Below are 22,659 nucleotides of genomic sequence, written 5' to 3' on the forward strand. Positions count from 1 at the left end.
CCCTGCCATAATAGACCCTAGCAGGGTTGGGGTGAATTTCATTTGAACTCCAGTCAATTCTGGAAGTACAATTCAAATTCCAAATCTCTTCAATGCTTTTCAATGAGGAAAATGTCGAATTGGAATTGGAATTTTGTTTACTTTCTGAAATGACTGGAATTAAAATGGAATTGACCCCAACCCTGCTGCCTAGATCGAATGTGCCAACTTTGAGATACACATTGGGCTTGTTCCCACTAGAGGGCATCATCCTAGAGGACAATAGAATGAGTCCACAGTAGCACAATAAAGAACCTTAAGCATTTCAATAAAATACGACATATATTTTATTTACAAAACAAGTCTGTATTTATTTTACAAAATTATTCAAAATGTACAGCACAACTTCAATGAAAGGGATTTTTGTCATTAAGTGTAGAGAAGGTGAACATGAAATGAAATGTAATTTTTCAGTCTTGGTAGAGGAGGGATCTCATGAGTAGTTTTAGCGAATATGGTGGATAAATGAAGATGGTTCACTCAGGCCGTTTACCATCGAAAATAAATAGGCAGTTCCAGTCTACTTAACTGGGTGTGTCTACCATAGCCACCAATGCAATAGCAGCTGGGTCTGGTCTACTTCCTTCATTGACTTTCATTGAACCAGAAAAAAAACAGCAAGTGGGGTGTCTCACTTCCTCTTTACATCTCTGGTTTTAGTTTGGCTTCAGTGTCTGCCAGCATCTTCAAAAGACTGTTGTAAACACCAAAGCAACAGCGGAGAAATGCATAGACGTTATGTTGGAGCCTTGCAGTCTATCCATGAAGCAGTCCTTCACTTTTACATTAGAAAGTGCAACTAGAAGAAAAACTGAAACGTTTGTCTAGTTTGAGGTTAAATTCTGAATGGGGTAGAGAGGCCTACCAGTATTTTTTTTTAAAGCTTTAAAAAAAAAAAGATTAAGAAAAAAAAGGACAATATATACTCAGGTTTTAAAACTCAGGTTAGTTTTAGAACAATTGAGGGTGATAATTTTGAGGTGACATGTCTACGAAGGACACGTGACATAGTATTTTGCTATGGAAACCAGTCAACCTCCAACAGCCAGTAACCATGCCCTCTAGGTCATAAAGCTGTTATGCAAACAACAACGTCTGTTTGATACGTTACCTATTTGCTTTTGAACAGACGAGAAACTTAGCAACACCAGTAAAGTACACATTCTGTACCGTACAATGACTGTACAGTGTAACATGCATGACCTGAAACTCCCCCTGTTCCTATGACCTGTTGAATATTTAAAATCGGAGATGACTAATAGCACCTTATTAAAGGTAGTCTGTTTATGTATTCATGGCCTAGGTAGGATGCAGACAGACAGGGGAGAATCAGGTGTCCCATTCGTCCACTGCTCCACTGATTATAGATGGAAGAGACAGAGAGGGTGTGATACTAAGATGCATACAAAGACTCTCAGTCAGTCCCAGATTTCTAGGGAATATAGAACAGAGATCTCTGACTGGATTGACACAACATGTCATGGCCCAATGGGATGCACTGCCTTTCGTCTCTGTGTGTGTCACTGAGTGTGATAGAGGGACCGTGTGAAATGGTGAGACCAGTGTTTGAGGGAGAGGCAGAGAAAGTCTTCTGTGTTTGAGTGTGCACAAATTAGTTTGATAGAGAAAGACATGACGTTTTGGTGTGTTTGCATGTGTGTATGTGAACTCATTTCCCAGCTCAGAGTTTCTCGTCGCTAGGCTCGTGGCCAGGGAACAGATCGGGGGTTTCTGCTAACGTGGCCCTGATCTTCTTCTTCTCTTTAAAACGTCCTGAGTGGGACACTTTGACATGGCGTCCCTTGGTGGCCGTCTTATCCACTATCCTCTCCAGACGGGCGTTCAATTGGCTGTCCTCTGTGGCACCCTCTACTGCCCCGGGGGCTCCACTGTGGGGTGTGGTATTGCTGCCGTACTCCGCTGGGATCTCGTACAGAACCTTGGGCTCCGACTTCTTCTTACGCAGGAAGGTCAGCTTCCACCAGCCAGGCGATGGGTCAGCCATGACCACACACACACACAGAGAGGAGGGAGAGCGGGATGGAAGAATGGAGGGGCCTTGGGTTGATGTAGGGAGAGAAAGAGCGAGAGAAGTTTAGTAATACTTTAGTTAATAACTGTAGCTTTACAGCTCCACAATATTTACAATGAAGATGGATCAGACATGAGTCATGAACTCTCAGAGAGAAGAGTGATTTACGTAAATTCCCCTACTACTCCCTTCCCATTCACCATTCAAACTCCTGCCACACCTCTTACCCTAAGCCCTAACCACAGTAACCTGACTCTAAACACCGCCCAGCTCAGATCGATCTGTGTCAGATATATCCGTGTCAGGGGGAACGGACTGAGCCCTCCTGAATATTTCAGGGGAACTCAATAGGCACCATATGGTGGAGGGATGACAGGGCACCGCTGGTGATTGGGTTACTCCTAGTGTGTGTTGGCCAAGCTAAACGTGTCGGCTGCTAATAGCGCCTCATATTTCAGCCAAACCCTTTCTAGGATGAGATAACACTCACGGGTTGCCCAATCTCTCGTGCTGAGGTGCTGCTCTTTGAATCGCAAGCGCCGCGCTACCATTGTCACTACTTCCGCCGCTACCACTGCCATTGTCAATCCCTCTACCATTGTTGCCACCACCATCACAATAAATATGACTATTACTACTACAACGACGACCACTGCTAACGCAAACCTGAGTGTAGGTTTAGTTCCATTCGGATGCAGTCATTTCTGGTAATTAATTGACTTATTTTCCAGCTGAAATTCCTCTGGCCTGGGTTCAAAACGAACCACTCATTAGAGTAATTCATTCAACCGGGAGTTTCTGTTTAGTGTTTCACTTCAACGGCAGTTTCTCTGTACTTCTAGCGAGAGAGAAGTACCCTAGTGAAAAGCTTTTTAAATTCCAGGTGAACCGTTCTGCAAACAAATATCAAAGGGACTTCCAGAAATCATGTGTTCTGTAGTGCGTCGGTGCAGTTTAAGTGCTCCTGCTCTGCCTGTAACAGTCGTGGGAGAGTTTGGCTGTTCATTGTGTAATACAGGCAGAGCAGGTTGTATTGTCTGTCCTGTGGGTTTCTACACAAGTCCATCTTCCCACATAAGCAAACATGTACTGATTTACCAGCACACATACTATAGCAATACAAACAGACATTTAGAATATAAAGACCAGATTAACTATGTGATGCGCAGACAAAGGCGAACACAGGCATGCAGGCGGAGGGAACACACATGTAGCAAACACATGTAGCAAACGTAAAAATAGACACGTGAACACACGCACACTACTCTGCCCTCGCTGCATACAGATAAAGCCTCGGCTTTGTGCCACTCTCCCCCCAGAAGAAGGGAATAGGCCATTACCCACCGGTCGCCTAGCAACGCGGTGGAAATTTCCATAGAATATGCTAATGTACTTTTGGTGATCTGTTTGGGTGCTGATGACTTTTGGCCTGATAGCTGAGGGTTGGGTTTTGGTCTATAGATGAGCAAACAGAAGCCAAGACTGCTTTTTTTTCTCTCTCATGACAAAACAGCGGCCAACATGTTAATGTTTGAGTTCCTTTGACTGGTTTCCTGCCAGGGTGAAACGTTCAGAGGCAAAGTTAGTCTGGGCATCTTTTTATCTGCCTCAGCATAATAGTCTGTCTAAGATATGTCTGGTCTAATATCTGGTCTATATGTCTTTATGTGCGATCATTTCTTGGCGACAGTTTATTTTTTACTTGTCAATTGCTATTCAACCTAACATATTTGTAATGCTAAATTGCTTATCTTAGTTTACTAATACATGTGTCAGTCACCTGCCTTTGTAGTACTGCCCGATTTGTGGTTGGTTATCGTGCAGTCCAAGTGCAACCCATTTTATGACCCTTCTAAAGCGGGTTTCCTTATTAGTTCTATTGCCCATTGGAATGCCAGTCAGTCGGTGACATTCCACACAGCGCGTTCTCAGGTCATCAACCCTGTCTGTCTCTCCGTCACTCCGTCCACCTCTTGTCCTTTAGCCATCAGTAACCTAGACTTCCCATTTCCACCCTCCTTCAGAGCAGAACATCGGTCAAGTTGCTGGACCACGTCCTAGACTAGTCGTCGGCACAGCCAGTTGTCCAGGTCAGCAGACCCAAGGTAACTTCCAGTAAATTTCCAAGTGCTGAGTTAGTTTACATGATGTCACGAGGAATTCAATAAGGAAACATGAAGTCTCAATTTTAGAGAGTCATTCATTTTATGGCTGTGGCTGCTGCTGCGTGACTATTTGGAATGGCCAAAGGCAATCCCTTCAAAGTAATAAGGATATAATGTCCATGTTGCTCATCCAGAAAATCAATCAAACCAACAAAATCACCCCGTTATTATTCTTTCTGAAAGAAAGTATATCACCGGTACGTCACAGGTAGTAAACCTGCGCTTAGAGCCCCTTACGCTACGGTAAACATCCACCTGTGTGTGCAGACTGGGGTAAACGCCACTGACAGGCAAGTCACCTTTGGTGATAACTGTCTGCGAATAAAGCCGATGGCTCCGTTCCCATGCTAACGTCAGACTCTTATCTGAGAATTCGCACATCGAATATTTTTACGAAATGTGGAGCACGGTCAAATGTGAGGGGAAAGTCCCTTCAAATTACGACCTCACTTCTCATGCATCTGTCAAACTATTGCATTAAGCAGGCTTTGACGCAACAGTGGCCAACATGCTGGCTATTAGGGCTGTGGTCATTCCCTCGAAGGATGTACTATATGTGTTTTGGTATACGTCACAATTGGTGCCGTGACTAAGATCATACAGCTGACAATTATAAGCGAAGAGTAGGATGTCAAGGCGAGTCACACAAATGATGGTGTCACGTTGGTATTTGACAGCCGACGTAGCTAGCGAGAGCCTTGTATTGAATGCACACAAATGTAGACACATATGCATATGGTCACCAAGGCACAGTGCAATCAGTTAGGTGCAGTGTGTGCTAACTGCTTAGTGTTTACCCAGTGTGTGTGTGTGTGGTCAAAAGGCTCAGTGTTCAAAGGTCCTTATTGCTAACTGGTACGAGGGGCCCAAGGAAGCCCGTTCTGTCTGAAGTCCACTTTCTGTCAGTTGAAGAGGTATTCATCTGAATTAGGTATGTTACGGGAAGAGGGTAGTAAGCACGACATTTCACGTTGTGGAGAAATATACAACTAGCTCTTACATTTCGATCGTCAATATTTCATCATTACAATCTTGCTATACATCTGGCAAAATGTTGTACATTGTCAAGGCACAGTTTAGGGTGTGTGTGTGTGTGTGTGTGTGTGTGTGTGTGTGTGTGTGTGTGTGTGTGTGTGTGTGTGTGTGTGTGTGTGTGTTTGTGTGTGTGTCCACAAGAATAGTAAGCAAACAAAAATTTGACCAACTGGGGACATTTTCTTGGTCCCCACAAGCTTAAATGCGGGGTTAGGATTAGGAGCTAGGTTTAGGTTTAGGGTTAGGAGCTAGGGCTAGGTTTAGGGTTAGGATTAAGGTTAGGGTTAGGGTTACGGTGATGGTACGGTTAGCGTTAGGTTAAGGGACAGGGAGAACAGGATTTTGAATGGGACTGAATTGTGTGTCCCCACAAGGTTAGTTGTACAAGACTGTGTGTGTGTGTGTGTGTGTGTGTGTGTGTGTGTGTGTGTGTGTGTGCGTGCGTGCGTGCGTGCGTGCGTGCGTGCGTGCGTGCGCGCGCGCAATAACCTCACCTGTATATATGTAGAGATCTGGAGACGACCTTCCTCCCAAAGCTTAATAGTTTATGGGAGAAACCCTGCTAGGAAAGACCAATTTATCGACTCAAATATCAGATCATTGCCACTCCAATATCCACTCCAAAATCCTCTTCCACTCTTATCCTTTTACTGCTATCCTTCCCTTCGTCTTCTTCGTCCTCCCCTGTACAGCCTATTCTCTCTGCCTCTCTCTCTCTGTCTCTCGCTCTCTGGTAGTCAGGTGTAGAGCTACAGGTGCAACCTTCGTCCCTCCTCCTGTCACACAGATACACACTCAGCTGAGTGGAGCACGACAGACTCCGCCCACTGGGACTTGGGTAAACACAACCAGGGCGACAGCGAGGTGAGGGAAGAGCGTAGATCGACGCTCGATAGATCCGCTCGGCGTGTTACATGTTCTGCCAAATCACTCTGACAACACTTTCGCCGTGTCTGCAATGCAAATGCACTAGTCGGACGGGAGGCTTGCAACTATGTAAAGCCTTGCAGAGGTCAGAGAGGGTGAACCTGACTTTATGGTTATAGATCTGCGCGCCAGTAGATGTTGTATTCATGTTGATTATCATCATGCCCGGCGGTACGGTTTTGAATCGCTCCCTCAGAAGTAGGACGTTGGTTAGTATGTAACCAAACGGCTTAGCCCTGGGATGCATGAAGGAAGTCCATCTCCGTGGCTTCGCTTTTTATTGACCTTCATTGTTGGGCGTCAGCGTGTCGTTTAGACGCACTTGGATACATAAACCACACGTGTGCCAATATTACACGCCTGAATATACAACAGCACAGATTCAGACACACACAGACACCTACAATGACGGGGCAAAAAATAAATATTCCGTATATTTATTCAACGGGTAAGACAGCAGAAGTCTCGTACAACCCTCTTCAACCCACTGGCAATATCCAGGTTCAGGGAAATCGAAACCGACGCAGACACAAACTTCAACTACCCGATAAAGCAATCTCCAAGACAGCTTGTGATAAGCCTTGAAACTGTCCGATCACAAAACAACCTTCAGACCCAAAATGGCTGCCATCAAACCAAAGAGGCCTACATAACCCAGCTCATCTCTCGCTGTAGATTGGTCCTGTCCCCACAAGTCTAGATAGCGTGGTTCCTTGTGTCCATCTCCAAGTAGTCAACCATCTGTTCGCTAAGGCCCATAAACCTATGATCATGTCAAGTGTCTCTAGAAGGGGGATGTGGACAATTAACACAATCAAGGCGTGCCTTTCGGGTGAAAGTGTTATTTGTTTCACACACATGTTTTGCCAGTGACTTTCCCTGGAGCAACATGGGACAGTCGGCACGTACAGTTTTTCTGACTCTATACATTACGTAGGCTACAACTTGAACTGACGCAGATATGAACCCATCGTCCTATATCATAATATCCTGTTATGACAATCTGAACTCCATAATAATGATAATAACACATGTATTTCATATAGCGCTATGAGCAATTTAAAAGATCAGATTGAAGAGGGAGGAAATTGCCTGAGCAGCGCCCCTCTCCTATCAATCTCTGCCACGGGCACATCATGCAAAACTTCCCACAATGCCATCCTTAGATCTCAAGCATATCTCAGCTTCATATCAGTTTGCATGTTCTGGGCAGAAGCGGTCATGTGAGATTTGATCTGGTGATGAGCTCTGAGTTGGAATAAGAGCCACTGCTTTATAGTGAGACCTATGGGCAAGCTTGACAGCACAGTACAGTGAAAAAGCATTATAGCTCAGGGCGGCTTATAAACCTTATTTAAAAGGCTAAGGCCATTTTTATCAGCACAGCACGTGCACCCTTCCCTCGCTCCCTCCCTCCCGCCCTCGCTCCCTCCCTTTGTCTGATCTGATCTGATCTGATCTCTCCCTCTCCCTCTCCCTCTCCCTCTCCTTCTCCTTCTCCTTACATTTAAGTCATTTAGCAGACGCTCTTATCCAGAGCGACTTACAAATCTCCCTCTCCCTCTCCCCCCCTTTCTGGGACAGGCTGGGTGTGTGTGTGTGTCTCAGCATGAGTGTTTTATTGGCAGATGCCTGGCAGATGCCTGAACAACAAACACAATTGAGAAGGGACACACCATCCAACACCCAACAACGCTATCTTTTACCAGCACTGCACAAGAGTTCACATGGTTCTTACACAGTATATAGCCACGCTATTGTTATTTTATTGTGTTACTTTTTATTGTATTTTTTAGTGGGGCTTGTTGTACCACGACTGAAATGACTGATGTCAGGAGAAGAGCCAGGTTGAATATTTTTGACTTTAGTTTATTTAGTCAATATTTTCTTAACTCTATTGAACTGCATTGTTGGTTAAGGGCTTTGCAAGTAAGCATTTCACGGTAAGGTCTACACCAACATTTGATTTGATTTGAACTTCAAGGTGACAGGGACCTTAGACAGACAGCAGCACGTGGCCCTACAAATGGAGCCTTGTTTCTGACGGTCGATTACAGAAAGCACAGAACATTTCTGCTCTGGCCTGTACCTGGGTGGGGAAAATGGGAGTGAACTTTACCTCTTACGACTGGGTCCTAGTTACTGATATTGATTTGGTTTACTTGGTGGATGACAACAAAAAAAGTAGACACCCAATCATTCACTTGAGAGAAGATCGGATTAAATATCATTCGTGATCAACAGTAATGTTACCTTACATCGATGGCAATTTGACATGACTCTTTTCGCTGATACTAGATGATCAACTCTATGTGAAAATTGAGTAAACAAACGAACGAAACGCTCATTCAAAGCAGGCACCCCGTACAGAACTGTAGCGACGTAGATAAGCAAATACGTCCCCGGCATCAATCACAACTGGCTCGGAGATAAAGGAAAGCCGTGCCACGAGCCAAATAGAAGATTCTTTCCTGTCAAACTGATTCTACGTACACTATAATCTACCTGCCAATCTACTAGAGAAACTGGCACTGTCACATCGTACTGTAAAGGCATGTCAATACAATATGCACTGTGTTTTACTCAGATGTCATTCTTGTCGTTTTGTGTGTGTGAGTGTCTGTAGTGTTTTGATGTTGGTATGTTGTTGGTTATGCATGTGTTGTGTTGTTAGGTGTTGTCTGCCAGTAATCAGCCAGTGGGCATAAATTGTTTATTGAGTTGAAGTGGTTTTTTGCAACAGCACCTCCTTGTGGACAGAGACTAGAAATGCACATACACCCAATGACAGGAGAGACATGCAAGGATTCCATCACCTTGCCGCCCCCCCCCCCCCCGAAAAAAAGCTATGTGACATCTCAAAGAAAAACTGTGGTAGTGTCTCTTTATAATCTACTACTGATGCCAAATGAGGCATTTGGGTCAAATATTTCCTTAAAACAATAGAGACTATCAAATAGAGACTATCAAATAGCATGTCACCTGATGTAGTACTCACATTACCCAGCAGAAGGCATCCAACCAGCATTGTACATGACATCACTGGGCACTGCTGGGCTCTCTGACATCAAACACAGGGCTGGCACACTGCCATGGCAGTAACTTCACTCGTGCTGTCCTGCTGGTGGCAGACCTCTAAAGCAATTAGGCCACCCTGCTCTCTGGCACTAGGAAACCTCCATGGCACCTCGGTGCTGCTCTCCCATGTGGCACGTTGGCTGTGGGTCCACTGGGTCAGTCTAGCACAGCTAGAAACTCTGGGTCCTGCTCCAAGTCCTGAGGGGCGTCTGACAGACTTACAGACTACAGTCCACTGGTTGCTAGTGGGGATTGTTGTACCATGACGCCACTGAAATGACTGGTGTCAGGAGAAGAACCAGGTTGAATATGTTGGGGGGTGTTTTTTTAAACTTACCAATAGCTGTTGTCTACGCACATGAGATGGTTGACGTTGTAAGGGAGTCCTAAGTAACACTGCCACCCTGTGGTCTCATCCTATCATTGCAGGGAAGATGATCAGATGGGCACAACGGTTTGAACTTTTTTTTGTAGTCTTTGTTTGCGGTAGTATGGTGATAGGACACCAGGTGGCAGTAGAACATATTGACACTCATTATTGACACTCAAAACCTCGTGATTTCATAATAACAATTGAGAATGTTCTGTATATTTTAGGATTCAGCCACACAGTTTATAAATACAGTATTCTACTCAATCAGAGGAAAGAGCAGTGAAGAACAATGGGTCGATCATTGGTAGAATAATGAAGAGGGAGAGTGGAGGAAAGAGGAGAGTGATGTTTATTTATTTTCCCTTTTGTACTTTAACTATTTGCACATAGTTACAGCACTGTTATAGCCACAATATGACATTTGAAATGTCTCTATTCCTTTTGAACTTTTGTGAGTGTAATCTTTACTGTCAATTTTTTATTATTTGTTTCAGTTTTGTTTATAATCAATTTCACTTGCTTTGGCAATGTAAACGTATGTTTCCCATTCCAATAAATCCCTTTGAATTGAGAGAGAGAGAGAGAGCGAGAGAGAGAGAGAGAGAGGTGCTCTGTAAATGTGATTCTGAAGGAGGGCTGTCCCCTTAAGCACAAGGTAGCCCCCCTTCACCCTCCTCTCTCGCTCTCCTTCCCCTCTCTCGTCTCGCGTGCGACTCCATTTTAATTTCACAGCAGAGAGAGCTTAACTCATGGCAGTGGGGACCCCCGGCCACACCCCCCTCTCTCTCCCTCTCTCTCTTTGTCAAGCAGGACACTCAAAGCACCATTGCATCCTCCTGCTTCCCTCCTTCCCTCTCTTCATGCCCACCCCATCACTCCAGAACCTCGTTACCGAGGGCGGCGGAGGAGGCACAGTGAGTGATGGGAGCCATCCATTAGAACCCCACCACCAGCCTCAGTCCTACACACACACACACACGCATACGCACATACCTGACCCACAAATACACACCCACCCACAACCCAAACACACATGTATGCATACACACACTCACAACAACCACCTCAAACACGCAAGCACTCTCACCCTCTTCCCTCACCCCGGCCATGTCTTCAAAATGCATGGGTGTAACAGATTAGCTGTAACCCGTGCTTTAATGGCCACTTCCTCTCCAGTCAGGTCCAATATGCACCAGCGTTACAGGTTACAATGCGAGTGGCGGATAGAGCGTGCCGGGATGGGGGATAAAGTATTGGACGACAGCCCGGTTTCTATTCTCCTCTTGCAGTGATGGTCATGTCTGTGACATGTTTGACACAACCATTCACGGCATCCTTTATTGATCGGCAGTGGCATATTTTCTCATTTATTGCTGTTCGAGTTACCTTCAGTACCTCCAGGCCCTGCCCTGCGGATCACCCATTCAGTCATACTGTGGTATGGTCCTTCTTTATCCATGTAGCTAAATAGCCACTTCCCGTTTCAAATTGTGGGTAATCGAGCTGCGTCAACGCCGCAATAGCTCATGACGATGATGATGTTCCTGCAGCAACGCCGTTCACGGTCAAAGCTGTGATGACAGACGTATGCGTCTAACACCGACGACTGTGTGAATGTCGGCAATGACCACAGTGACGGTAATGACAACAGTGACGACATTGGAATTGGCAAGATAGTGGATGACACTAGTTGAAAGCATGAAAGTACAAACCATATAGAGTCCCCAGGAGTTTTTTTTCCCTCTTCCTACATCTAACAGGTGAGCTACCCGGTACTTCCTCTTCCTCTCCTCTGATGGACAGATAGGCCAAACATTTGGTTTCAGAAACCAATCTGAGCCTGCTAGAGCTGCTGCTTAATATACAAAGCATTGTCACCCCTCTCAGCTAGTGTCAACATCCCATCACATCTTGACAACTGGGATTGTTTCCAAGATCAACTGACATGGAATGGAAAACGTTCAATTCGGTTCAGCAAAATATGTTCAATTGATACAACAAGGGAGTGACACAGTAGCACGCACGCACGCACGCACGCACACACACACACACACACACTCGCAGAAACACGCCTCTCAAAAATCAAAAACCCTTCTTTTTTAAATAAAATCTCCTCCCTCCAACCCTCCCCCTTCCCTCCTAAGTCTCCCTCCCATTCCCTCCCTCCCTCCCTCCCTCCCTCCCTCCCTCCCTCCCTCCCTCCCTCCCTCCCTCCCTCCCTCCCTCCCTCCCTCCCTCCCTCCCATTCCCTCCCTCCCTCTCATTCCTTCCCTCCCTCCCTCTCATTCCCTCCCTCCCGCGGCTCCATATTTCTCCATTACTGCGATTTTTAAACACCTCTTGTACTCCTATTAAAAAAAAGTTCTGCACTATTTACCACGTCGGCTATCAATCACTGTCCTCACCGCTACCCCTTCCCCGCCTCCACGTCCCCCCCCCCCCCCCCCCCCGGTCCCTCCAGCCCAAAGACAAGCGCTGCGCGGATCCATTTGTCAAAGCGGCTCCGGGGGCTACGCTTGACTGTGTCCGAGGAGGACAACCTGTCTCCGCCGCTACCGGGATGAAGGAAGGCGCTATGCAAATCAGCGGCTAATCTACGGCGGAACACAAGCGTGGCCCGGAGCCTGAGTTCCATTACTCCTCTTTAGCCTCCTGATTATGATTAAACTGATGGCTGCCGATCGGCATTAACTCTCTCCCTTCCGCTTGGTAGTATGTTAAAAGGGTAACTAGACTAAGACTAAGACCCGGGTCTGTAGGTTTAGGGATAGGTGATGGTGTCTTGGTTTCGGGAACAGCACCAACGTTTTTGTAGCCCCATAGAGCGAATGATGATTGGGTGGATGACCATTTGAAATGTAATTAGATGGTGCCTATCTGTCCTTTCATTCCCAATCCTGTAGATGTATGGTATTGCATAATGGGACCTAAAGAACAGATAGAGTGAGATATGGAGTCTTTACGGTCCATACCTAAACTACATTTGAGCTGTGGACGCGTGGGAGAAATGTTTATTTTAGAGTGAACTGTCCCTTTAATTTGCTCTGGACTGGTACACAATGATTGGTACTTATCCCAGTTTTGGACCACGCCAATCTAGTAGTCTCCTACACTTTAGTGATGCTAAGGACTAACCTTTTTCCAGCTCAGGTATATTAATGAATACATGCACCGTTAACACACATCAATTTGATTCTGACGAGGCCCGGGCTGTCTCGAGAGCAGGGGACATGACGTACACTGCACACACTCAGAATTAATGAAGGCGCTTTACATCTCTACTATGGGATCTGTGGATTGCAAGAGGCGTGACAAAATGGTTGTTTCTATGCATTTTGTATTGTCCGTATCCAAATGCTATGGTAAGCGTGCAATCAGTTTCATGGCACTTTTACACACACACACACACACACGTCAGCATGTTCACACCCCTTCCTCTTGCAGAGCACAGATAAACGCTTACTCTCGTCCGCAAAGAGAAATGCAATCGCCGGAACGACAGATTTACACACCTTCAAGACAAAGACAAACACGCGCACGCACACACGTACACACAAACACACACACACACACAAGTACACACAATCACACACACACACGTACACACGAACACACACAAAGGCAACATTACATGCATGTTTTACTTCCCCATAAATGACAAGAAACACGATGCGGGTTTGTAACATACTGTACAAGCTGAAGATACACACATAAATATACACACGCACACACACAAACACACTGCATAAGAGGCACACACATGTAAATCATGTCTGGATCCTTTGCCAGCTTGTCTTTGTAGTTCTATGCAAATGAGATCTTAATAAAGGAATGATAATGAATTCACTGCATGGTATCTGACACCATTTCCATAATAATACTCTGGACAGATCTGGACACATTTTGAGGGGCCTCAAAGCTGGCATTTTCTGAATTGTAGGCTTTCAGTGAGTCTGTAAAGCCTGCATTTGTTTATTTAAAACAGTTCTTTTACATATAATTGAATATAATAAAACTTGTCTTTTAATGTTTTATGGACAGATAATGTGCTACATTACATGGCCAAAAGCACAGTATATTGACAATATTACTACGGTAGTATTATGCTTAGGTGTGTGTGTGTGTGTGTGTGTGTGTGTGTGTGTGTGTGTGTGTGTGTGTGTGTGTGTGTGTGTGTGTGTGTGTGTGTGTGTGTGTGTGTGTGTGTGTGTGTGTGTGTGTGTGTGTGTGTGTGTGTGTGCGTGCGCGTGAAAATGTACAATTATCCATGACCAGATTAATACACAGAGATAAATATGAAGCATTAGAGAGGGAAATAATCGAGTCCATTTCTCCTCCGCTTCATCTTTCAGCCGGGAACGTTTAATAATATGGTTGTCGAGTGGCAGGGTTAACGCACCACCTGAGTTATCAGTGGTAAGTGGCGAGGATCTTTTGGCGCTGCGAAAACACGACATCCGTCATTCCTATTAAAACCCTGTGTCACAGGCTGTTAAAACAATAACATCATACCCCGTCCATAGCTAAGAGACGGACAGGGTCTGTCCCAGTAGATCAAATATGATGTAGATAGCCAATCCGCTGACAGTATTCAATGTGTTACCATGCTTCCCTCTACAGAAGTATCAATTTTAGAGGCCTTTTACAGTGCCTGCTTGCAATTTTTTTTTTATTCGTCTCTAAGATGGGATGCCTCCCATCCATCTGTATGTAGGCTATCCTGGCTAGGGTGTTGATATTTTACATACATTTAAACATAATTAGATGAAAGCTCCTCATAACAAATAATTGCGTTTTTTAAATGAAACATTTCTGAATTGGTTTTTATTTTTATTTTTTATGAATATGTATGAATTGGGTAATATTCGATTGACTTGATTCCTGTTTCATGAACTAAAAAAGAACAAATACTCAACATCAAGCTGGTGGTACAGCAGTATTCAAACGACTGTTCCCAAGTTTTTATTTTATGATGAAAATACCCAGAAATACACTACATGCTATAATTAACAGATGTTCTAGTCTACGAGGGAGAGCCGAGCAAACATCCTCTTCCAGACGGAAGACAGGCTTCATGTTACACCTGGATGGTTCTGGTTCTTACCAGTAGTTGTATTGTGTCAACTGTGACTGGGCCCGGGCTACAACAGCTGTATTAATTAGTTGCTAATTAGAAAACAACACCCCCTGACAGTGGACTTACAGGAGAGACGCTTCAACCTGACAACCATCGAGCTGTCACTAAGTTAGTCTACGTCTTTAACAGCATGAGAGAGAGAGATGGGTCGAGAGAGATGGGGGAGAGTAAGAGAGAGAGAGAGATCAGCATTTTTCAAGAGTACACACACACCAACATACGCACACACAGACACACACTCTGTGTAATGTCATAGCTTTGCCTCATTCATCCAAGTCTGCACACTCCTAGTTGTGTTGACATTAACCCCACTGGTAATAAATGGGCTTGCCAGGCGGCTGGGACGTATGTTTAACATCACACACTGTGGCTGGACAAGACGTTATAGTGGGCCGACCCATATATGTGTGTGTTTGTTTGTGAGTGTGTGAGTGAGTGAGTGAGTGTATGCGGGTGTGCATGCGAGTGCGGGTTCGTGTGTGCGCGAGCATGTGTCTGTGCAGCTGTCACATGGCATCCATTACACCTGGAACGTTGATTACAGACAGGAAGTGTCTGTGGCCCCTGACCCCTCCCCCACCTCCCTCATTGGTCCTAGTCCCCTGAGATCCCAACAGGCCTTGCTGCTCTATAAAGAGACCTATAAAGGATAGGAGGCTGGAGAGCTTTGTGTGTGTGTGTGTGTGTGTGTGTGTGTGTGTGTGTGTGTGTGTGTGTGTGTGTGTGTGTGTGTGTGTGTGTGTGTGTGTGTGTGTGTGTGTGTGTGTGTGTGTGTGTGTGTGTGTGTGTGTGTTTCACACCCTGACACTGTACTACGGGGCCCAATGAAGATTTTGAGAAATACCCAAACCGTCAAACAGATACCTCTTATGTAGTGAGAAGACACTATAAATAGCCAAAGATGAGGGATTGTATTCTGTATGAATGTAGGGATATGTGTTACATACTGTAATTAGACACTGGATACTGTATGTACCGGTATATACCTATGTGCACATCACCCTTCACTCTCCCCATAAGGCCCTTTCATACAATAGGACTCACAAACCCATAAAGGTCTTGGAGCAGAGCCATGGCGTGCTTGCCAAATGGCAACCTATTCCCTTTGAAGTGCACTACTTGTGACCAGGTGCTGTAAACTGGGTGTAATGTCCTGGTCATGTATGTATGTCTGCATACCTGTCTACTGTGCTCGGCAACAACGGAGCATCCCTCCCAGAAGTCTTCCTTCGTGTTCAGACGTTTATGACGGTGCCGGTATGTTCAGGGAGACCATGGATACGTCCCATAGGGCACCCTATTGCTTCACACTTCGCTACTTTTGAACAGGGCCCGTAGAGGTCTGGCCAAAAGTAGTGCACTGTATTAGGGAATAGGATGCCATTGGGACGCGGGCATCGGAGAGAGAGAGAGATAGGCAAGCCGTGTTAGTGTGGAGCTGCTCCTTCACACCTAAACCACTGGCGCAAAGAGAGGAGAGGAGAGGAGAGGTGTGGAGCCTAGGTATGAGGAGTTAGAGAGAGAGAGAGAGACAGGCAAGCCGTGTTAGTGTGGAGCTGCTCCTTACCACCTAAACCACTGGCACAAAGAGAGGAGAGGAGAGGGGTGGAGCCTAGGTATGAGGAGTTAGAGAGAGAGAGAGAGACAGGCAAGCCGTGTTAGTGTGGAGCTGCTCCTTACCACCTAAACCACTGGCACAAAGAGAGGAGAGGAGAGGGGTGGAGCCTAGGTATGAGGAGTTGGAGAGAGAGAGAGATAGGCAAGCCGTGTTAGTGTGGAGCTGCTCCTTAACACCTAAACCACTGGCGCAAAGAGAGGAGAGGAGAGGAGAGGTGTGGAGCCTAGGTATGAGGAGAGAGAGAGAGAGAGAGAGAGAGGAGAGAGAGAGAGAGAGAGAGAGAGAGAGAGAGAGAGAGAGAGAGAGAGAGAGAGAGAGAGAGAGAGAGAGAGAGAGAGAGAGAGAGAGAGAGAGGAAGAGAGAGAGAGACAGAGAGACAGAGAGAGAGAGAGAGAGAGAGAGAGAGAGAGAGAGAGAGAGAGAGAGAGAGAGATAGGCAAGCCGTGTTAGTGTGGAGCTGCTCCTTAACACCTAAACCACTGGCACAAAGAGAGGAGAGGAGAGGGTTGGAGCCTAGGTATGAGGAGTTAGAGAGAGAGAGAGTTGACCAATCACATTCATTACACAAAGAGAGAGTTATCCAATCACATTAATGAGAGAGAGAGAGAGAGAGAGAGAGAGAGAGAGAGAGAGAGAGAGAGAGAGAGAGAGAGAGAGAGAGAGAGAGAGAGAGAGAGATGTTGTCCAATCAGGATTGAGATTGTCAGTTTGATTGACAGGAACAACTTTGTCATCAGTGTAGCTGAGGACGTGGGAAAAAGACATTACTCAGTAAATGGCAGTAGTGGTTTTGGCGCCTAGCCTTGCTATGGGCACGGATACATATAGAATATGTCTATGTGGAGTTAGTGTGAGCATGAATGAAGGGAGTTGTCTAGCCTAATATAAAACACCAACATTAAAAAGAAAGTTAAATTAAGTTCCCAGTTAGGAGTAAAGTTGAGTAATGCAACGCCAATATGCTTCATGACACACTAACTACACAGTACATACACAAGAGTACACTATAACATATATCATTTAACACGTGCAAGAATACATGCACACGCTCGCTCGCACACACACACACACACACACACACACACACACTCACACACACACACACACACGCCAGCAGATGTCGCTCCCCGACCCTGCCCCCCTTCTTTCTCTCGTGGCCTGCGGGACTTTCTGTACAAACAACAGGGGTCAGCCGGCGACCCTCAGTACAGAACCCAGGCAGGGTCAAAGGTCAGGTTCCCAGCCTGCTGATGCCATGGCGACCGCATCTGGAGAAGGAGGTGGCAGCCCCTCGCTCCCCTCTCTTCCCCTCTCCTCTCCTCCTCTCTCTCTCTCTTCTGCCCTTCCTCCATGGCAAACGTCCAGTTTCTTTGCATTGTCCCGAGGCTCATTTCAGAGGAACATCAGCTCTAACACAAGGGGAACTGTGTGTAACAGTAATGATTTGACAGTTATGGATGACATTTATGTTGCCCCTTACAGCTGTGGGTCTCACAGCATGTAATACTACTGCTTGTAGAGGTAACTTGTAACTGGTATTTTTTCAGATGGTATTTATTCACAGTCCTATTTCAGATGAGTTTATCTGGTTTTCACAGAGACATTGTATGGAATGATATGGAACTGTGTACTCATTTGAGACAATCTAAAACCATTGGTACCTAAACTAACACACGTCTTGCCATTGTGTTATTTACTGTAAATGGAAAAGTGGCATCTAATTAACCGGCCCAGCTGATTAACGGTTCAACATAGAAACACATAAATGCCATATATAAGATAGGAGAGGAATACATGAATAGAAATGATCCTCGTTAGTGGTAATGACGACCATAGCTCTGCCTGCATGGACACATCAGTGATTCGACGGCACAGAAGAGGATTTATATGAGGATTTATAGAAGGCTGACGCACTCAGATTCAAGCCACTCATCTGACACGTCTTGGTTACGTCCCAAATGGCAGCCAATTCTCCTTATAGTGCACTACCTTTTTGCACTGCTGGTCAAAAGTAGTGCACTATTTAAGGATTAGGGTGCCATTTTGGACGTAGCCCTCAAATCTGTGTTTGGGTATTTTGTCAATGTGAATCTGAATGATAGCTAACTCTGAAAGTTCCCTCGAAATAGAAGCTACACACACGCGCGCACGCACGCACGCACACACAGTGACAGTAGAGCCCTGCACGGGCATGGATTTTAATTCTGAGCCCTACCCAATGCCCGTGACCTTCGGGTCCTACCCTACCCAGGCCCGATTGCTTCTGACAAATTTAAGGCCCAGCCCCCGGGAACCCGAAACCAGAAATACATTCCCCCGTTAGTAAATCCATTAGCTGCTCCTCTCTGTCTGTCACTCTCTCCCCATGTGCATCTCACTCTGCATGCACTCTGCTCATGGCGGCTCTGGGTCTGTGCGTATCCGTGGCAACGGCGTCGCTTGGGCTGCTCTGCTCAATGGAGAGACATGAGAGAGCAGTTAGCTGTTAGCTACTTCTCGTCACTCTAAAGTCGGACAAAACTCAAGAAACACTGTTCCTTCCTGTTTTATATTTGTAAGTCGCTCTGGATAAGAGCGTCTTCTAAATGACTTAAATGTAAATGTAAATATTTGACCAGGTTGAAGCACGTCTGACACCATGCTGTGATCTTCGTCAGATAGGACTGTACAATGCAGGAGAGCGCAGCTTCAAAATGTTAGGGATCAATTTAGTGCTACCCGAGCCCTTCCTGTACCCTTGTTATTGATGAAAACCAGGCCCTACCCAGCCCTAACCCGTGGTATAATGTCGGGGCCCGTCAGACTCGGGTCGGGTAGCAGAGGTCTAAGGGATAGACACGTAAACCGGGGCCACTGGCTGGCTGTCACCCAGCTACCAGAGGTGCCACCACCTGATGACATCTGCCAGGCACTGTGGCAACAGCACCAGGGACAGGACAGGATAGGATAGAAGGAGAGAATAGATGACACGCCCCAGTGTCCCTCCCCAGTGTCCCTCCCTGTCACCCTGTAGCCAAGCTGTCTGGACCCCTCGTCCACCCCCCCACCCCTCCTCCAACAACGCAAACAGAGGGTCCTTGTGCGTCCATCTCCGAGAGGGTCAATTTACCAGTGCCTTGGGGGTGACATTACGCTAGGGGTCAGAGGTCATGGGAGAGGGAGACAGTGGCACCACAGAGCAGTGAACGACTGGGTGGGCCTGTTTTTACCATGTCAAGTCTGGCTTTTGTTTATCATAGGCTAGAACAGAACACGGACGTATCTCTAACATGATCCATAAAGGACAGTTCCAGAGTCACTCAAACCCAGTAGAGAATAAGCAATAGGATTGCTGTGTGAGGTCCCCATTCAATCAAAACTCCTAGGCAAGATGGTTTTCAATGGTAAAGGCCTATTATTTTATTTTATTTAACTAAAAACATACACATAGACCCCCCCCCAAAAAACATTTAGTATCATTAGTATCTCAAGCTGGTTCGTTGGATGAACAGGGAAAAAGGCAAAACAAAACATGCTGCTCTGTACAGTCAACATTCCGTTTACATTCAAAGTTTAGGTGCAATAGTCCACATGGTTTTACAGTTCAAAAAGGCATTGGCACATCTGAGTTCTCTCTGTTGCGGGTGCATGGCAACAGTTGAATAACATGAGGGGAAAAGGAAGATACCCGCGCTCTGCTGTTGCAGGTCCACATGGTTTTAAACGGATCGGATTAAAAAGAGGTTTCCCAATGAGTTATTCATTCATGTTATGAACAATGAGTTATTCATTCATGTTATTAACAATGAGGTTATTCATTCATGTTATTAACAATGAGGTTATTCATTCATGTTATTAACAATGAGTTATTCATTCATGTTATTAACAATGAGTTATTCATTCATGTTATTAACAATGAGTTATTCATTCATGTTATTAACAATGAGTTATTCATTCATGTTATTAACAATGAGTTATTCATTCATGTTATTAACAATGAGTTATTCATTCATGTTATTAACAATGAGTTATTCATTCATGTTATTAACAATGAGTTATTCATTCATGTTATTAACAATGAGTTATTCATTCATGTTATTAACAATGAGTTATTCATTCATGTTATTAACAATGAGTTATTCATTCATGTTATTAACAATGAGTTATTAATTCATGTTATTAACAATGAGTTATTCATTCATTCAACACAAGTGTTAACAATCGAGTGCTAAATGACATATAATGGTGCTACATTTAATTAATCCCAAAGAAACAAAATAGTAATTATTAGGTAATCATTATGTAATTACCATTTGACCATTTTCTCAACGTGGGTGAATTTGGTAGTAATTGTAGGGCATCACTTAATAATTAATAAGATGCCATTTATAACAAATAACACTTTAGCTGGATTCCAATGTGTCAACAATATTTGGTAATGTTTCTCTTCATATAACAGGAAGGCAGGTAGCATAGTGGTTAGAGCGTTGGGCCAGTAACCAAAAGGTTGCTAGATCGAATCCCCGAGCTGATGAGGTAAAAATCTGTCCGCAGGAGGCAATTAATCCACTGTTCCTAGGCTGTCATTGTAAATTAGAATTTATTCTTAACTGACTTTCCTAGTTTAAAAATAACTTGATGTGTTTTGTACTTTTTTAATTCAGGGGCGAAAATGTGTCATTAGGAACATCCTCGTATAGAATTTGCTCTTCAATAACAAATACACATGTCAACCATGCACGCACACACGCACGCACGCACGCACGCACACACACACACACTAACCCCACTTGTTCTGGATCAAGGGTAACCTCTACTGATTTGCTCCCACACATGGTTTAGAACCCAGATATCCACCTCATTCTCTTTGAGCTGAGTACTATATGAACCAATACTGTATGAACTAGTACTATGTGAACCAGTACTGTACGAACCAGTACAATATGAACCAGTACTATATGAACCAGTACTGTAGGAACCAGTACTATATGAACCAGTACTGTAGGAACCAGTATTGTGTGAACCAGTACTGTACGAACCAGTACAATATGAACCAGTACTATGTGAACCAGTACTGTACGAACCAGTACAATATGAACCAGTACTATATGAACCAGTACTGTAGGAACCAGTACTGTGTGAACTAGTACTGTATGAACCAGTACTGTATGAACCAGTATTGTGTGAATCAGTACTATATTAACTAGTACTATATGAACCAGTACTATATGAACCAGTGCTGTGTGAACCAGTATTGTGTGAATCAGTACTATATTAACTAGTACTATATGAACCAGTACTATATTAACTAGTACTATATGAACCAGTGCTGTGTGAACCAGTATTGTGTGAATCAGTACTATATTAACTAGTACTATATGAACCAGTACTATATGAACCAGTGCTGTGTGAACCAGTACTGTGTGAACCAGCACTGTGTGAACCAGTACTATATGAACCAGTACTATATGAACCAGTACTGTGTGAACCAGTACTATATGAACCAGTACTATATGACCCAGTACTGTGTGAACCAGTACTATATGAACCAGTGCTGTATGAAATAGTATTATATTAACCAGTACTATGCTAATCAGTACTGTAGGAACCAGTACTGTGTGAACCAGTACTATGTGAATCAGTACTGTGTGAACCACCATGTGCATAATATATGAGGTTGTTGGCGGTAGGCCAGTGTTTCACAGAGCAGCATCTGCTTTCATAAACAGGGAAGCAGGCATGAGGAGGGGGGAGGAGGGAGAAGTTAGGGGGTAAGGAGGGGGGAAGTTAAGGGGCGAGGAGGGGGGACGTTAAGGGTTGAGGAGGGCTTCGGCTGTAAAAGCATTGTCATGGATGAGGTGACAGGTAGGAAAGGGGTTAGCGAAGGTGGAGGGGGGACGGGGGAGACAGGGGGGGGAGAGAGTTTGACGAGAGGAGAGGGCAGCATGACGGAGGTCGATGTCAGATCTGTAATTTCGCTAGAAGCTTGTCAGTGACAAACGTTGTAGCGCTTTCGCTGTGTTTAGTGTGTGAGAGAGAAGGAGAGAGAGAGTCTGACTCCTTTTGTTATAATTGTGTGCGTGCGTGTGTTTGTGTGTGTGTGGGCGTGTGTATCACTGTGTGAGTGTGTGAGCGTGCATGCGTGTGTGTTAGCATGCATGTGCGTGTGTCAGTCTGCCTGACCCTGCTGTAATTGCTGTAACCTAACCTTAGATAAATAGCACTCCTGCAGTGGCCCTATCAGATGGCAGCGTGGCCCTGTGAGGCCCCAAAATC

General features: G+C 45.0%; 1 protein-coding gene across 2 annotated transcripts; it reads right to left on the minus strand.

Annotated features, from left to right (window-relative positions):
* Window positions 1–308: 308 nt before the first annotated feature.
* Window positions 309–9,561, minus strand: LOC129832900 (proline-rich protein 15-like protein A). Of its 2 annotated transcripts, none has more exons than XM_055897010.1 (2): window positions 9,197–9,561; window positions 309–2,097 (listed from the first exon to the last, which is right to left on the minus strand). In XM_055897010.1, exon 2 carries the CDS (start codon window positions 2,042–2,044, stop codon window positions 1,721–1,723), a length of 324 nt encoding a protein of 107 aa, XP_055752985.1. In that variant the 5' UTR covers window positions 2,045–2,097; window positions 9,197–9,561; the 3' UTR covers window positions 309–1,720. The 2 variants fall into 2 exon arrangements, with proteins under 2 accessions (XP_055752985.1, XP_055752983.1); XM_055897008.1 differs by lacking the exon at window positions 9,197–9,561 and adding an exon at window positions 5,766–7,111.
* Window positions 9,562–22,659: the final 13,098 nt, after the last annotated feature.

This window comes from Salvelinus fontinalis, chromosome 34 (genome assembly GCF_029448725.1).
Source record: "Salvelinus fontinalis isolate EN_2023a chromosome 34, ASM2944872v1, whole genome shotgun sequence".
Taxonomy (NCBI): domain Eukaryota; kingdom Metazoa; phylum Chordata; class Actinopteri; order Salmoniformes; family Salmonidae; genus Salvelinus; species Salvelinus fontinalis.